Source organism: Papio anubis, chromosome 6 (genome assembly GCF_008728515.1).
Source record: "Papio anubis isolate 15944 chromosome 6, Panubis1.0, whole genome shotgun sequence".
Taxonomy (NCBI): domain Eukaryota; kingdom Metazoa; phylum Chordata; class Mammalia; order Primates; family Cercopithecidae; genus Papio; species Papio anubis.
Window position 1 is genome coordinate 15,594,074 of NC_044981.1, and position 14,785 is coordinate 15,608,858.

The window sequence follows — 14,785 nt, forward strand, 5'->3', positions numbered from 1 at the left end:
TCAAAAGTCCCTTCTCCAGGCCGGGCGCGGTGGCTCACGCCTGTAATCCCAGCACTTTGGGAGGCTGAGGCTAATGGATCACCAGAGGTCAGAGGTTTGAAACCAGCCTGGCCAACGTGGTGAAACCCCATGTCTACTAAAAATACAAAAATTAGCTGGGCATGGTGGTGTACACCTGTAATCCCAGCTACTCGGAAGACAGAAGAAATGCTTGAACCCAGTAAGCAGAGGTTGCAGTGAGCCGAGATCACGCCATTGCACTCCAACCTGGGCAACAACAGTGAAACTCTACCACAAAAAAAAACAAAAAACAAAAAAAACAAAAAAAAAAACTCCCTTCTCTGACAAGAACTCCATTCTTTTTTTTTTTTTTGAGATGGAGTCTTGCTCTGTCGCCCAGGCTGGAGTGCAGTGATGCAATCGTGGCTTACTGCAAGCTCTGCCCACCGGGTTCACGCCATGCTCCTGCCTCAGCCTCCCGAGCAGCTGGGACTACAGGCGCCCGCCACCACATCCGGCTAATTTTTTGTAACTTCAGTAGAGACGGGATTTCACTGTGTCAGCCAGGATGGTCTTGATCTCCTGACCTCGTGATCCGTACGCCTCAGTCTCCCAAAGTGCTGGGGTTACAGGCGTGAGCCACTGCGCCTGGCCAACAACTCCATTGTTTATGCTGCCACATGCCCTCCTACAATCTTTGTGAGACAAATGAAATGTATAGAAAGCACCTCTGGAAAATTCACATACGTACAACCTTTTGCAAATAATCTGTTCCATGGCCTCCCTGGAACTCTTCTGAAGCTCTTACATTTACAGCCTGCACACAACCCATCTCCCATCTCTGCCCGGCAGTCTCTCAAAGTATGGTCCACAGGCCACCCATATCAGAACCACCTAGAAGGTGTGTTTAAAACCATTCTAAATTTAAACCATTCTAGAGGCTTATGGAATAAGGTGTCATTTCAACTTTCTCCACTGGAATTAACTTTAGAATGGACTCCCCAAGGACGGAGCCCAGGAAACTCCATTTTAAATACTCTCCCCAGGAGATTTTTATGGCTCATTAATATTTAGTGCCCATCTCTAAGTATATATGACCCTGATTGAGAACTTGTGTTCTAAAATACTCATTTCTATTCATTTCTGTCTCATCCCTTGGCCTCATTCTAGAAGACTTTAACATCAATACAGCAATCCACCTCACCTATGTATTAGCTTCCTTGGGGGTGGGGGGAGTGGTATATTAGTGACCAGTTCCTCCTGTCCATGATAGCAACCCACTCCTGTTATTGTCACATTCTAGACCCAGAACAACCCCCTTATCAGCACTCCTAACACCAAGAGTGTACTCTGTCCAACCTATCCATCTCCCTCTCCCACCAAATCTGCTCTTGGGCCACAGCCAGACCCAATCCCATGACTTCTGCCTCCTCCCAACTAGCAAAGCCCACCTCCAGCTTCTGTTCTGGAGGTGCCCAGTACAGACAACAATCTGTCTCATGCCCTCTGAGATTGACTCCCCACAGACTTCAGAAATACCGACCCTGTACCTTCCATCTCTGAGATGCCACTGTAGGACTTGGGATGCCAGAGCTAGTCTAGCAGGCTATTACCCTTAGACTCCTTTTCCATCTCCAGTTCAGGTTGGCCTAGTGATAATAGCTATTATTATAACTAATATTTACAAAGCACTAACTGAATTAGGTAACAATTCATTTAATCCTCATAACTCTATGATAGGGGTACATCATTATCCTCATCATAAACCAGTGACATTGAGGCTAAGAGAGATAACATAATTTGCCTAAGGTCCCACAAGTAGTGTGTGACTGAGCTGAGATTCGAAGCCCTCCAGCCCCTTTCCACAGCCTGAGCTCAGGTTCCTTCCCTTCTGCTCTAGTAATGGAGGAGAAGAGCAAGAAAAGAAAAGAGCAACCCAGTCATTTGCCACTTGGAGAAAACTAGCTCAGGGCTCCTATTTTGCTGGAAAACTTTGCCCTGTGCTCCACTCCTTCATCTTTATATTTGAGATTCATGTTTTACCCTCTCCTGAGCTTTTTATAACTCATCTCCAAAAGATGGCAACAGATAATGGTTTTTAAAAAAAGTTTTGGAAAGCTTATTTATCAGTTTTATATTGAAACCTTTGTCTTTTATCAGCCGGGACTTCTAAAGAGTAGCATGTAAAGTAATATGGAAAACTTTGAGACTGAAAATGAATATGGTGGCAAAGTTTTCAAACTCACCTCTTATTTTTCTTGTAATTCTCCAGTTGCTGGGATTGCATATGTTTGCATCTTTCTAATTCACACTGCCCACATAAGTCTTCCAGATGCAGCAGGTTGTTCTCTACCTCCTCAAAACTCGCCTCTAAATGAGCTGAAAGTATATAAAAATAAACAAACTTCGAAAGTCAGAATCCTTGATCATGATGAATACAAAAAGTATCAAAAAGGTAAAAGTTTACATTGTTGAGATTGTTTTGCATTTTTAAGTACTTTTTATTAAACTTTCTTGACGCAAAAGAAAACATACTGGCCAACATTAAAACATAATTCAAATTATCTTTTTTGACATTTCAAGCATTATCAAGAAATAACTTTCCTAAATACTTATTAACCACGAAGACAAAGACATGGAGAAACATTATCTTGATTAATGTAATGCTATATCCTAATGATCCCATATACCACATGTGAATAACCAATTTTCACATAATAAGAATATGACAAAATATAATTAACATATATTATACCTAACCTAACCTAATTATACCTATACTTAACTAACTTAATATCTGTGTTTCTAAATTACGTTAGCATTTGTTTTGCCTCCAGCACATCATATACACAAATCTTCAAGGCACAGTAGATATGCACAAATACCTAGTAAGCATGGGTTACCAGGCTACTCAGTGGTTGGGTGAGGAAGTGACTTCGCTCTGCCTGTCAGGTGACTAGTCTTTCACTACTCCACTCTGCTGCTAGGCCACAGAGCCTTGCAGCTTTATTGGAACATGAAGATCACCCACTCAAACCTTTCACTGAAAAGATTCAAGACTAAAGCCTAGAAAAACAAATACAGTGCCTTGCCCAAGCAAGCTAGTGAAGGGCCACACGGCCAGTGAAGGGCAGTCAGGAATCCAAATGGAATCCCTCTCACATTACACTGATTTCCAATTGATAGGATGCTAAGTAAACTGAGATTGTAGGGGCAAGGATTAGTTGTTTTCTCATATGAAAGAAAAGCTCTTGAGGTCAAACATTTGAGAACTCACAGCCTCATAACTAGTTATCTATTATTCACTGATATATGACAGCCACTGGGATACAAAGATGAAAAAGATAGTCCTGAAGCTCAAGGAGCTTACAGGAGAGGGGAGACATATTTCAATGGCAACAGAGCATGACAGAGTGAGGTGCTGTAGGAACTCAAAGGAGTGGCATCTAACACAGATGAGGGAAAGCTCAGCAAGAAACGATTCCCAAGCCGGGAAGTAACAGTGATCCAGTGGGGAAGGGAGCAGTGAAGAGGAACAAGTTGGCTCTGCAGCCTTCCAGTCTTGGGTTCATTTAAACGGCTACAATATAATTCCTTCATTTACGTACTAGCTTTTCATATGACTTTCTAAACCAGCTTTCATAGCATTTAGGTTTGAGACAAACTCCTCAAATTTCAACTGACACTTACAGGTTTATTGTGATGCAAATGTTTGCCTGTTTTTGGAAGTCCTAGAGAGAGCAATTAGGAACAAGAAAGAAATAAAGATATCCAAATAGGAAAGGAGGAAGTTGAAATGCCCGTTTGCAGATGACATGATCTTACGTAGAGAAAACTCTAAAAGCGCCAGCAAAAAAACTTTTAGAACTTGATAAATAAATTCAGTAAAGTTGCAGGATACAAAACCAACATACAAAAATCAGCAGCATTTCTATACACCAATGATGAAATTGCAGCGGGCAAGAAATCAAGAAAGCGGTCCCATTTACAATAGTTACAAAAAATTACAATACTTAAGAATAAATTTAACCAAGGGAAGGAATGAGCCAGGTGCGGTGGCTCACACCTGTAATCTCAGCACTTTGGGAGGCTGAGGCAGGAGGATCCCTTGAGCCTAAGAGTTTGAGACCAAGGAGATGAAAGATCTCTACATGACAAACTATAAAACACTTATGAAAACTATAAAACAACTTATGAAAGTTGAAGAAGACACAAAAATGAAAAGACATCCCCATGTTCAAGCATTAGAATAGCCGGGCGCTGTGGCTCAGTTTTTCCGTAATCCCAGCACTTTGGGAGGCTGAGATGGGATGGATCATCACGAGGTCAAGAGATCGGTGACCATGCTGGCTAACACGGTGAAACCCCGCCTCTACTAAAAAATACAAAAAATTAGCCGAGCCGAGGTGGCGGGCGCTCGTGGTCCCAGTAGCTACTGGCGCTGGAGGCCGAGAATGGCGTGAACTGGAGGCGGAGCTTGCAGTGAGCTGAGATCACACCACTGCACTCCAGCCTGCTACAGAGCTGACCCGCCTCAAAAAAAAAAAAAAAAAAAAAAAAAAAAGCTATAGCAACTAAAACAGCATGATGCTAGCATAAAAACAGACATGCTGGAACAGAGAACCCAGAAAACCCAAAAATAAATCCACATATTTATAGCCAATCAGTTTTTGACAAAGGCACAAAGAACATTCATTGGGAAATACATGGTCTCATCAATAAATGATGCTGAGTTAAGTGAATATCCATATGCAGAAGAATGAAACTAGACCCCTAACTTTCACCCTAGAAAAAAATCACCTCATAATGGATTAAAGACTTAAATGTAAGAGCTGAAACCATGAAACTACTAGAAGAAAACATACGGGAAACATTTCAGAACATTGGTTTGGATAAAGATTTTATGGAGAAGACTTCAAAGACACAAGTGACAAAAGCAAAAATAGACAAACTAGATTACATCAAACTAAAAAGCTTCTGCCTGGAAAAAACAAAAAAATCAAGACTGAAAAGACAACCAGCAAAACAGGAGAAAATACCTGCAAACGACTCATCCCACAAGGGATTAATATCCTTTCCTTTGAATATATCCCTAATACAGGATTGCTGGCCATATGGAGTTCTATTTTCGTTTTGTTTTGTTTCAGAGGAACCTCCACACTGTTTTTCTTTTTTTTTTTTTGAGACGGAGTCTCGCTCTGTCGCCCAGGCTGGAGTGCAGTGGCGCGATCTCGGCTCACTGCAAGCTCCGCCTCCCGGGTTCACGCCATTCTCCTGCCTCAGCCTCCCGAGTAGCTGGGACTACAGGCGCCCACAACCGCGCCCGGCTAATTTTTTGTATTTTTAGTAGAGACGGGGTTTCACCGTGGTCTCGATCTCCTGACCTTGTGATCCGCCCGCCTCGGCCTCCCAAAGTGCTGGGATTACAGGCGTGAGCCACCGCGCCCGGCCTCACACTGTTTTTCATAAGGGCCCTACTAATTAAAATTTCCAAGAAATTCTTATACAAGGAACCCAAACAATTCAACAGCAAAAAATTAAAATAAAAAAAAAATCCTATTAAAAAATGGGCAAATGAATCGAATAGACATCTCTCAAAAGAAGGTACATGAATGGCCAACGGGTATATGGAAAAATCTTCAACATCACTAATTATAAGGGAAATACAAATCAAAACCACAATGAGATAACATCTCACCCTAGTTAGAATAGCTATTGCCAGATGGAAATAACAGGCACTAGGGACTCCAAAAAGGGGGAAGGGTGGGAAGGGACAAAGACTGAAAAACTACCTATTGGGTACGATGTTCACTATTTGGGTATTGGGTACACTACAAGCCCAATCTCTTCCAATATGCAATACAGCCGAACAACAAACAAGCACTTGTACCCCCTTACCCCCTAAAAGTAATAATAAAAAAAATAGTTATTACCGAAAAGACCAAAAACAACAAGTTCTGGCAAGGATGCAGAGAAAGGGGAGTTCTCACACGCTGTTGGTGGAAATTTAAATTAGTATAGCCATTATGGAAAACAGTATGGAAGTTCCTTAAAAAATCAAAAGTAGAACTACCATATGACCAGCAGTCCCACTACTATGGGGAATACAGCCCAGGGAAAGGAAATCAGTATCTGGAAGCGTTATCTGCACTCCCATGTTCATTGCAGCTCTATACACAATAGCCAAGACACGAATTTCAACCTAAGCATCCATCAATAGATGAATGGATAAAGAAAATGTGTTACATATAAACAATGGAATACTATTCAGCTGTAAAAAAAGATTTAAGTACTATCATTTGCAGCAACACGGATGAGCCTCAAGGAAGGTATGTTAAGTGAAATAACTCAGGCACAGAAAGATAAATACTGTATGTTTTCACCCATATGTGGAAGCTAAACACGTTGATCCCAGGGAAGTAGAGGGTAGAATAGTGCTTACTAGAGGCTGCTGGGGAGGTGGGCAGTAGCCAAAGTTAACAGATACAAAATTACAGCTAGATAGGAAGAATAAGTTCTAGTATTCTATAGCACTGTATGGAGAGTATAACAATTTACTGTATATGTTCAAATAGCAAAAGAGGGGATTTTGAATGTTCCCAACACAAAAAAATGGTGTTTGAGGAGATGGATGTGTTGACCACCTTGATTTATTACACACTGTGTGCATGTATCAAAAATCACACTGTGCCCTATAAATATACACAATTAAAAATAATAATAAAAGCAAAAAATACACAAAAACTTAAAAATTTTTTTTTTTTTTTTTTTTTTTTTTTTTTTTTTTGAGACGGAGTCTCGCTCTGTCGCCCAGGCTGGAGTGCAGTGGCGCGATCTCGGTTCACTGCAAGCTCCGCCTCCCGGGCTTACGCCATTCTCCTGCCTCAGCCTCCCGAGTAGCTGGGACCACAGGCGCCCGCCACCTCGCCTGGCTAGTTTTTTGTATTTTTTTAGTAGAGACGGGGTTTCACCATGTTCGCCAGGATGGTCTCGATCTCCTGACCTCGTGATCCACCCGTCTCGGCCTCCCAAAGTGCTGGGATTACAGGCTTGAGCCACCGCGCCCGGCCAAAAACTTAAAAATTTTTAAAAGAAAAGACAAGGCAGAAACTGGGAGAAAATCTTTGTAGAACATACCTGATAAAGGACTGATATCCAAAATATTACAAAGTACTCAATTTGCAACTGAGGGACAGTCTACAAAATATCTGATCACCATGTCTCAAAAAATTGTCATGGTCATCAAAAACAAAAACGTTTGAGAAACTGTCAGAGCCAGAAGGAGCCTAAGAAGACAAGATGACTAAATTTAATGTGGTCTCCTGAATGGGACCTTGGAACTGAAAAGAATTATTAAGTTAAAAAAATTTTCTTAAAGTATGAATTTTTATTAATGAAGATTTTATTTTTAATCTTTGTTTGATCCAAACAGCTGTTAGATAATCCAGAAGTGTTGACATTTTGTCTTTTTATCCTCCTCTCAAGTATTTATCCTTTGAGTTACAAATAATCCAATTACATTTTTTATTTTAAAATACACAGTTATTATTGGCAATAGTCACCCTACTGTGCTATCAAATAGTAGGTCTTATTCCTTCTTTTTTTTTTTTGACACTTTCTAATATCCTGAATTTTAACTCTACGAAATATTTGTGCTTATAAAAACTCCCTCTCCCCTCTGCTAGGGTATAAGGCTTAAAAACATGAATATGGTGGGGGGGAATAAATTTTATTTAAAAGTGAAAATATGGTGACAAGCAGTTTAGCAGTGTTCTTCAGACATTTTAGGTACTGACTTTTATCATACTGATATACCACTGTAAACCACTGGTAAATCTGGAAACGGCTAATAATAATGTAGTTCAGGGTGGTTTTGAACCTAGCTTCAGGGGCCACATCAAACAGCTACTATATGTGATTATGGAACGCTTAAATGAAACAATATGTAAAATCTAAATTTTAGCCAATAACTATACTTAAGCTTTTTAAGAATGTCACAAATGGTACATAAAGAGTTTATATGGGGGAATCAGGCAAAACAATGTGCTGCCATTTACATATATATATATTTTTTGTAGAGACGAGGCCTCACTATGACCTGGCTGGTCTTGAACTCCTGGGCTTGAGTGATCTTCCTGAGCTGGCCTCCCAAAGTGCTGGAATTACAGGTGTGAGCCACCACACCCAGCCTACATTGTTTTTTGTTTTATTAAATGAAAAACTGACTAGGAGATTCAGCTTGGGAACTAGTACTCCCAGCACTAAAGAAACAATACTCAGTTCATTCTATTATAACTAGTCTGACACGGTCTTAAACTGTATAAAAGACTATCATAGCTAATAGGATTATGTAAAAGGTTGTTTCACTTTGATTAGTGATAAAAACTAGAATAGTTAAATTTAATATAGACTCCATTTAACTCTAAGCTACTTGGTGCATTCAGTATCACGCACGTATGCTTAGCATATGGGGGACTGGTTAAGAGCTAGGCTTTGAAGCACAAGCTTAAAAACCCAGCTCTGCTCCTGCCAGATGAGATGCAATGTGATACCTCGTCTGTGAAGAGAGAGCTAACAACACATATCTTGCAAAGCTGTTAAAAGGATTAAATGAGCCAAAGTACCTAAACTTAATACTTGACAGTTAGTAAATAATTAATGTTTGAATATTAAAAAAATAGAGAAAATTTTTAGATTAGCTAAGTTTTATATTTAATAAAAGTCATTTAAAACTAATAATTTCATTGACCAGTAATGATTATGATGTAAACAAGATCTATGGATCTATTAGATCAAAATGTCAACAACATTTTCATTTTTACCTTACAAACTTACACACCTATAAGTTATTTTCTAGACTATATTCTTAGACTTAAGATCTACTGGTAAAAGGAATGAAATTTCAAATGATTTTTCTGAAAAGAAACTATGTAATGGAGCCAACAATTATTCTATGCTGGAAAATGTGTGTTCTTTTTACCTTTTCAATCTTTATCTGGACAGATGGCAATTTCCATTTAGATTCTAGCTCTGTTGGTTGACTACAGAGCTAATGAGGCCAGGAACTTAAATGAGGTTGATCTCTAGGCAGGCCAATTAATTTCTCATGGACAGAAATTCTGTTCTAGGTACAAATTGTACTTGCTGCCCCAGTTACTCTTTTGTTAATAACGTGGGGACCAGATGAAAACATGTGAGTGGTTTATCAACCTGGAATTCCTAATGAGAAACACACTGTACATACTTCTGAATAGGACAGCATCATGCTCTTGTGCTGAATGACAAATTTAGACTAAAAATGCTTGAAATAGTCAGAGGTCATTTGACTGCTAACACCAAATTCATATTTATGTTCTTCCCTTTAAAAAGCTTCACAGGCTCCCGAACCCTTTCAAGTTAAACTCATCATTCAGAGACCTACTGCTCTCTGGCCACAAACTGTGTTTACTTCACTTCTTTCCTTCACACATTCTATATTACAGCAAAACAAGATGAGTCCTGCACGTTGGTGCCTCCTCCTCCTTGCCTCTGCCTGTCCCTAACCCCGGCCTATCTTTTCAGGATTAGGCCAGTGGCAGCCTGCCCTCCTCCCACAGGGCTCCCTTCCTCTTCTGTGCTTCCCCAGACCTTTCAGCCTCACGCAGGACTCACATTCTGACTGATATCATCCAACTAGTTGTGTCCTCTCATCTCTCTCAGGAATCAGTAAGGGCCTTAAAGGTGCAGATTGTATTTTTGCTTCTTTGCTATCCCCTAATAACTCGCCTGTTGAATTCAATAAAGAATAATTGCTGGTGATAGAATGATTCTATTACTCTAACATGTAAAATAACCAAGAAGGCAAATCTATTCATGGTCATCTAGTTTAAATATTAAGAGATTATGCCAAATTTTGTAAAAGAATAAACATAAGCAAGGAACTTAGAAAACATTAAACAACATGATGATACCTTTTAGTATATTAAACCAGGTCACATTATCAGTGACTTAGAAGAAGTGATTAAAATTTTCCACTCTAACATTAGTAGACTTGAAATCAGTAATAAAATATAAAAGAATTGGTATTAAAAAAAATTTTCATCCCTTCTTATATTAAAAACTTAAAAAAGCTCTTCATATAATAATGACAAGTACATACATAATGTGTATTCTGAATATTTTATGTTGAATTTAAGTTGGCAGAAATTTAATTTTCCTGTCACAGCCTGCTCATCTCCTGTTGCAAAACAAGTTGCATACATGAGTACATTTGGTAACCAACCCAGGATGCATATACATAAAATACTAGCAGGCCTCCATGGACACAAATATACCTTTACAAGAAGCTCAAGTCTCACCATTTTGCTCACTATAACAACAGCATATGTCTCATTTAGTGATCAGTGGAAGAGATAGGTAGAATTTTATTGTGAAAAGCCATTTGGGAATGCCTGACAGCTGTGCAAAAAAGAGCTTCACAAATCTTTGTGAGAAGGCCGTCCCAGAGGAAAAGCAATTCTGTTTGGAATTTTTCTTTGTGCCATTTGTTTCAAATACATATTATCTGTAGTGTAACCACTAATATATAAAGAATGAAGCAGCACAGTAAAATTATTTCCCACTTAATGAGTTCTTTTCTAACAAAATAATTAGCCTCATGGAACAAAGAAATCTCCTTTGGCTGCAAACCCATAGGTCACAGAGGCCAGGTACTGAAAGACCACAAGACTCTTCAAATGCTTACATTACACTTTTATGTACTAAGGTAATAAGATAACGATGGTATGAATAAGGAAACTTTAAGAGGTACATTAACTTGCAAAAGCCATTATGGAACAAATGAGATCTATGTAGTAGCCTAAAAGATGTCTAAGAGAATTAATGTGCCTCTCGAAGGGTCTAACCTCAGAAAGGAACCTGGACATACGATAATCTAGTTCATGAAAAACCAACAGAGCTATGATAATTTCTCTGTTAGATGCCCTTTAAAATTCTGTACAGAAGAAAGCAAAATAATACTATATCAGGCTAGGTCAAATCAAAAGAAAAAGACAAACTCAGTATATGGCTGCAATTCTCTTATATCTAAGAATTGTTATCTAAGAATTAACAGAATCTTCTGGCTGGGTACAGTGGTTCAATCCTGTAATGCCAGAGCTTTGGGAGGTTGAGGCAGGAAGATCGCTTGAGTCCAGGAATAGTTTGAGGCTGCAGTGAGCTATGATCACACCACCGTGCTACAGCCTGGACAACAGAGTTAGACTCTGTCTCTAAAAAAAATTAAAATTTCAAAACAAAAACAAAACTCAGAATCTTCTGTTCTAGATGAAGGGAACAGTCTTTTTAAAATAGGTCATATAAAATAAACTAAGAAATAGAATTCAAAGACAAGGCTTTAACATTTTTGAATTTCAACAAAGGAATAAGATTATACTACCCTCTAGTGGAAGTTCAAGAGAATTCAGTATATACTTTTCAAACATATTTTTCCAGTTTTATGATTAAAAAGCACTGTGGTTTTTCACAGAATAAAAACATTCCATTGTATGCTTACACACTTTCAATGTACAGAATACTAATATCACCACATTGAATGTTGTGGTTTTGCATTCTAAACTGTTTTGCAGCACAAGCTAAATTGCATAACTTCCATCCAAACCCTCCTGTCACAGAATAACGGTTTTGTCAATTCACAAAGGCTAGAGAGGTCCCCATCAGAATGTTGACATCTTGATGGCAGATACCCACCCTTGTTCACTGCTGTGTGTCCAGAGTCTGTACACAGTGTGTGGTGCGTGGCAGATGCCCAGCATGTACCAGGCACTGTGCTAAGTGGTTATGTTTATCATCTCATTTAATCCTCCAAATACCTATGAGACAGGTATGCTCATCATCATTTTGCAGACAAGCAGACTAAAGCTTGGAGTCGTTGAGAAATCTGCACAGTTCTTAAAGTGAGGAAGTTGTAGGACTGGGAGCCAAACTCAGATCTGTAAGTTCATAGCCCTTGTTTTCCAGTTCCCAGCATACCTTTATTACTTATTTTTAAAATGACATACCTTATCAGTAAGTATCAATTAAATAGGCTTCTGCAAGCTGGACTGAAACCAATATGAATGGATCATCTGCTGTAACTTAACAATTCCCAAGGGGCTAGGTACCAGGAGTCATAGTAATGAAGCCATAGGATAACACAGCTAAAAGCATCATCAAAAGTCTAAATTGCTCACATAAGATACAACCTGTACCCTTCAATAAAAGCAGACCCTCTAGAGAGCAAAGTAAAATCAAAAGAGTGAAACAGCCTGGAAAATGAGGGACTGACAGGATATGGTGTTACATCTGACAGTGAAAGGGCAACAAGTTCAAAGAAGTTAGGGGAACCATGTGACCAAATAAAATCGCTAACTGTTTTCTTCTAAGTGTGTTTTTATTTTTTATTATTGCTTAACTATTTAAGCCTTGTAATATTATGTCAAGGTATTTGGGTGATAATAGGAGAGATTTTGAGGCTCAAAAAAAAAAAAAAAACCCAGTAAATGAGCATTTAAAACACTAAATGTTTCCAAAATCTAAGAATGATACATAAATGCATCAAAATGAATTCACAAAGTACATTAATGGTGCAGATCTATGTTTACACAACTTCATCAAATTTGGCTTCAAAGTGTTTATTTTCCTACTGTAAAGAATATCATCGCAGGCCGCAGTGGCTCACACCTGTAATCCCAGAACTTTGGGAGGCGAAGGCGGGAAGATCACGAGGTCAGGAGATCGAGACCATCCTGGCTAACATGGTGAAACCCCATCTCTACTAAAAAAATACAAAAAATTAGCCGGGCATGGTGGCAGGTGCCTGTAGTCCCAGCTACTTGGGAGGCTGAGGCAGGAGAAGGGCGTGAACCTGGGAGGCGGAGCTTGCAGTGAGCCGAGATTGTGCCACTGCACTCCCGCCTGGGCAACAGAGAGACTCCATCTCAAAAAAAAAAAAAAAAAAAAAATATCATCAGCACTGATTCTATAAAGCTTAAATTGCTTAGCTAAAAGCCTCATGATTTTAAGACATCTCTCTCTGGGCTTATTCTAGACCAACAAATACTAACTAGGTCTCTAAAATTCCAAGTTTTGATATGCTATCTTCCACAGTCATTCATTACTAATTATAAATACCAGGCAAATAACAGCAATAGATTAAAACCCAAAGGAAGTATGCATTCCAAAGGCTAACAGATAATTCAGATTGGCAACATATATGAAAAACCACCATCCAGACACACCTTCTAAAAAAACCTGAACTACCTCTCTAAAAAGAGCTCAATATCGGTTAGACACAGACGAGAGGAAAAAAAATGACTCAAATTAATTTAGAAGTTACTAACTAGAACAGTTATCAGATAATCTTTTAGCTTTCACTTGTGTTTAGTGTTAGATGTTCTCAGATTACTAAAAAAGAAAGGATTCAAGTGAACATCTAGAAGGCCTATCTTGTGCATTTAAGAAGCCAAAATGCAGTTTCTGAAGAATAAGGCCATGTATCACTAAACATCAAACCTTTTTCAGGATATCAGAATCCTAACTGGGAATGAACATACACTATATTCTATGAAAGATTTATAGAGCCTGCATTTCCGAAACAGAATTGACTATGAAAATAATTAGAATTGTGGCAGATGCATTTAATCAGCAGAGTGGTATTAAGCAAACAACAACCATCTGTAAACAGATTTACTCTTAGCTGGGGAAATAAAAGAGGTTATCATAAGAGAAGATGTCTGCAAAGAAGCATACAACCAATGAAAAGCAAGTGACTCAAAGAGATACAGAAAGATGAGCTGAAAGAAAGTGGCTACGAAGAATGTTCCAAACATCTTAAAGGCTATGTCCAAGGCTTCGGAAGGACCGTTACCATACCGGTAAGAGGAAACCAATGCAGAGGGCAACGACAGCCATTTTACATTTCTCTAAGACCCAGAATCTCCTTTCCATGCCCTGCCTTCAGAAATAACAAAACACTGACCCTGAAAGGCATGGCAACAGCCAGGGGACTTGAAGAATATAGTTCATAGAGACCTACTGAGAGCCCCCATCCTGCTGCCTCATCACCTCATCCTACTGCCTCATACTGATATGGAGGATATCATCAATGTGGTTGGGATCCTAGATGCATTTATAAATTTTATGATCCTGAGCAAGTTGCAACCTCTCCAAGCCTTAGTTTATCTGTAAATCGGGAAAAATAAAAGCTACTTTTGTGGGGTTCTTGTGAGAATTACAGATAGTATCGTAAAGCATCTAATAATCTGACATAGAGTAGGTGCTATAAACAAACGATAGCTACTGTTATCAGCAACAGCACTCCAAATACTATGTATCTATTTTGTTCACATACAACAAACTGTTTTATGACTTGCAAATTACTTGCCTTGTATATCAGTTGTGTTTTGCTTTGAATAAGGCAATATTAAAAACAGGAGGAGATAATAGAATATCTTCAGCTTCCCACCTAAAAGACTAAAACAGGTTATTAGCTCATACATACAGCTCCTACCTCCTACTTTACTAAGATCTTAAGCTTGATTAGGAAATAGTAAGCTACAGTATTATCCTTAGATGTGGCATCATCAAACATAAAAGACAATTTTCTGAATATAAACCCAAGAAAAAAAGAATACCAATATAATCCATCCAAATGAACAACGCCAAAAAAATAAATTTCCAGAGTATAAATTTAGCCAAACTGGTACCCTGATTTACACTGTTGTTGTTGTTGTTGTTGCTGCTGTTGTTTGAGACAAGGTCTCACTAT

At 38.8% G+C, this 14,785-nt stretch overlaps 1 protein-coding gene across 9 annotated transcripts in view; it reads right to left on the reverse strand.

The window, feature by feature from the left end:
- Positions 1–14,785, reverse strand: part of DTNBP1 (dystrobrevin binding protein 1) — a 150,370-nt gene that overhangs the window by 94,724 nt on the left and 40,861 nt on the right. For 5 of the 9 annotated variants that reach the window (XM_031666936.1, XM_003897087.3, XM_009204479.2 and 2 more), the window contains one exon: positions 2,247–2,379. In XM_031666936.1, coding sequence (XP_031522796.1) covers positions 2,247–2,379 — 133 coding nt within the window. Of the gene's footprint in view, positions 1–2,246; positions 2,380–14,401; positions 14,483–14,785 lie in introns of all 9 variants that reach the window. The other 4 variants (XM_021936618.1, XM_031666934.1, XM_009204477.2 and 1 more) reach the window with 1 other exon arrangement.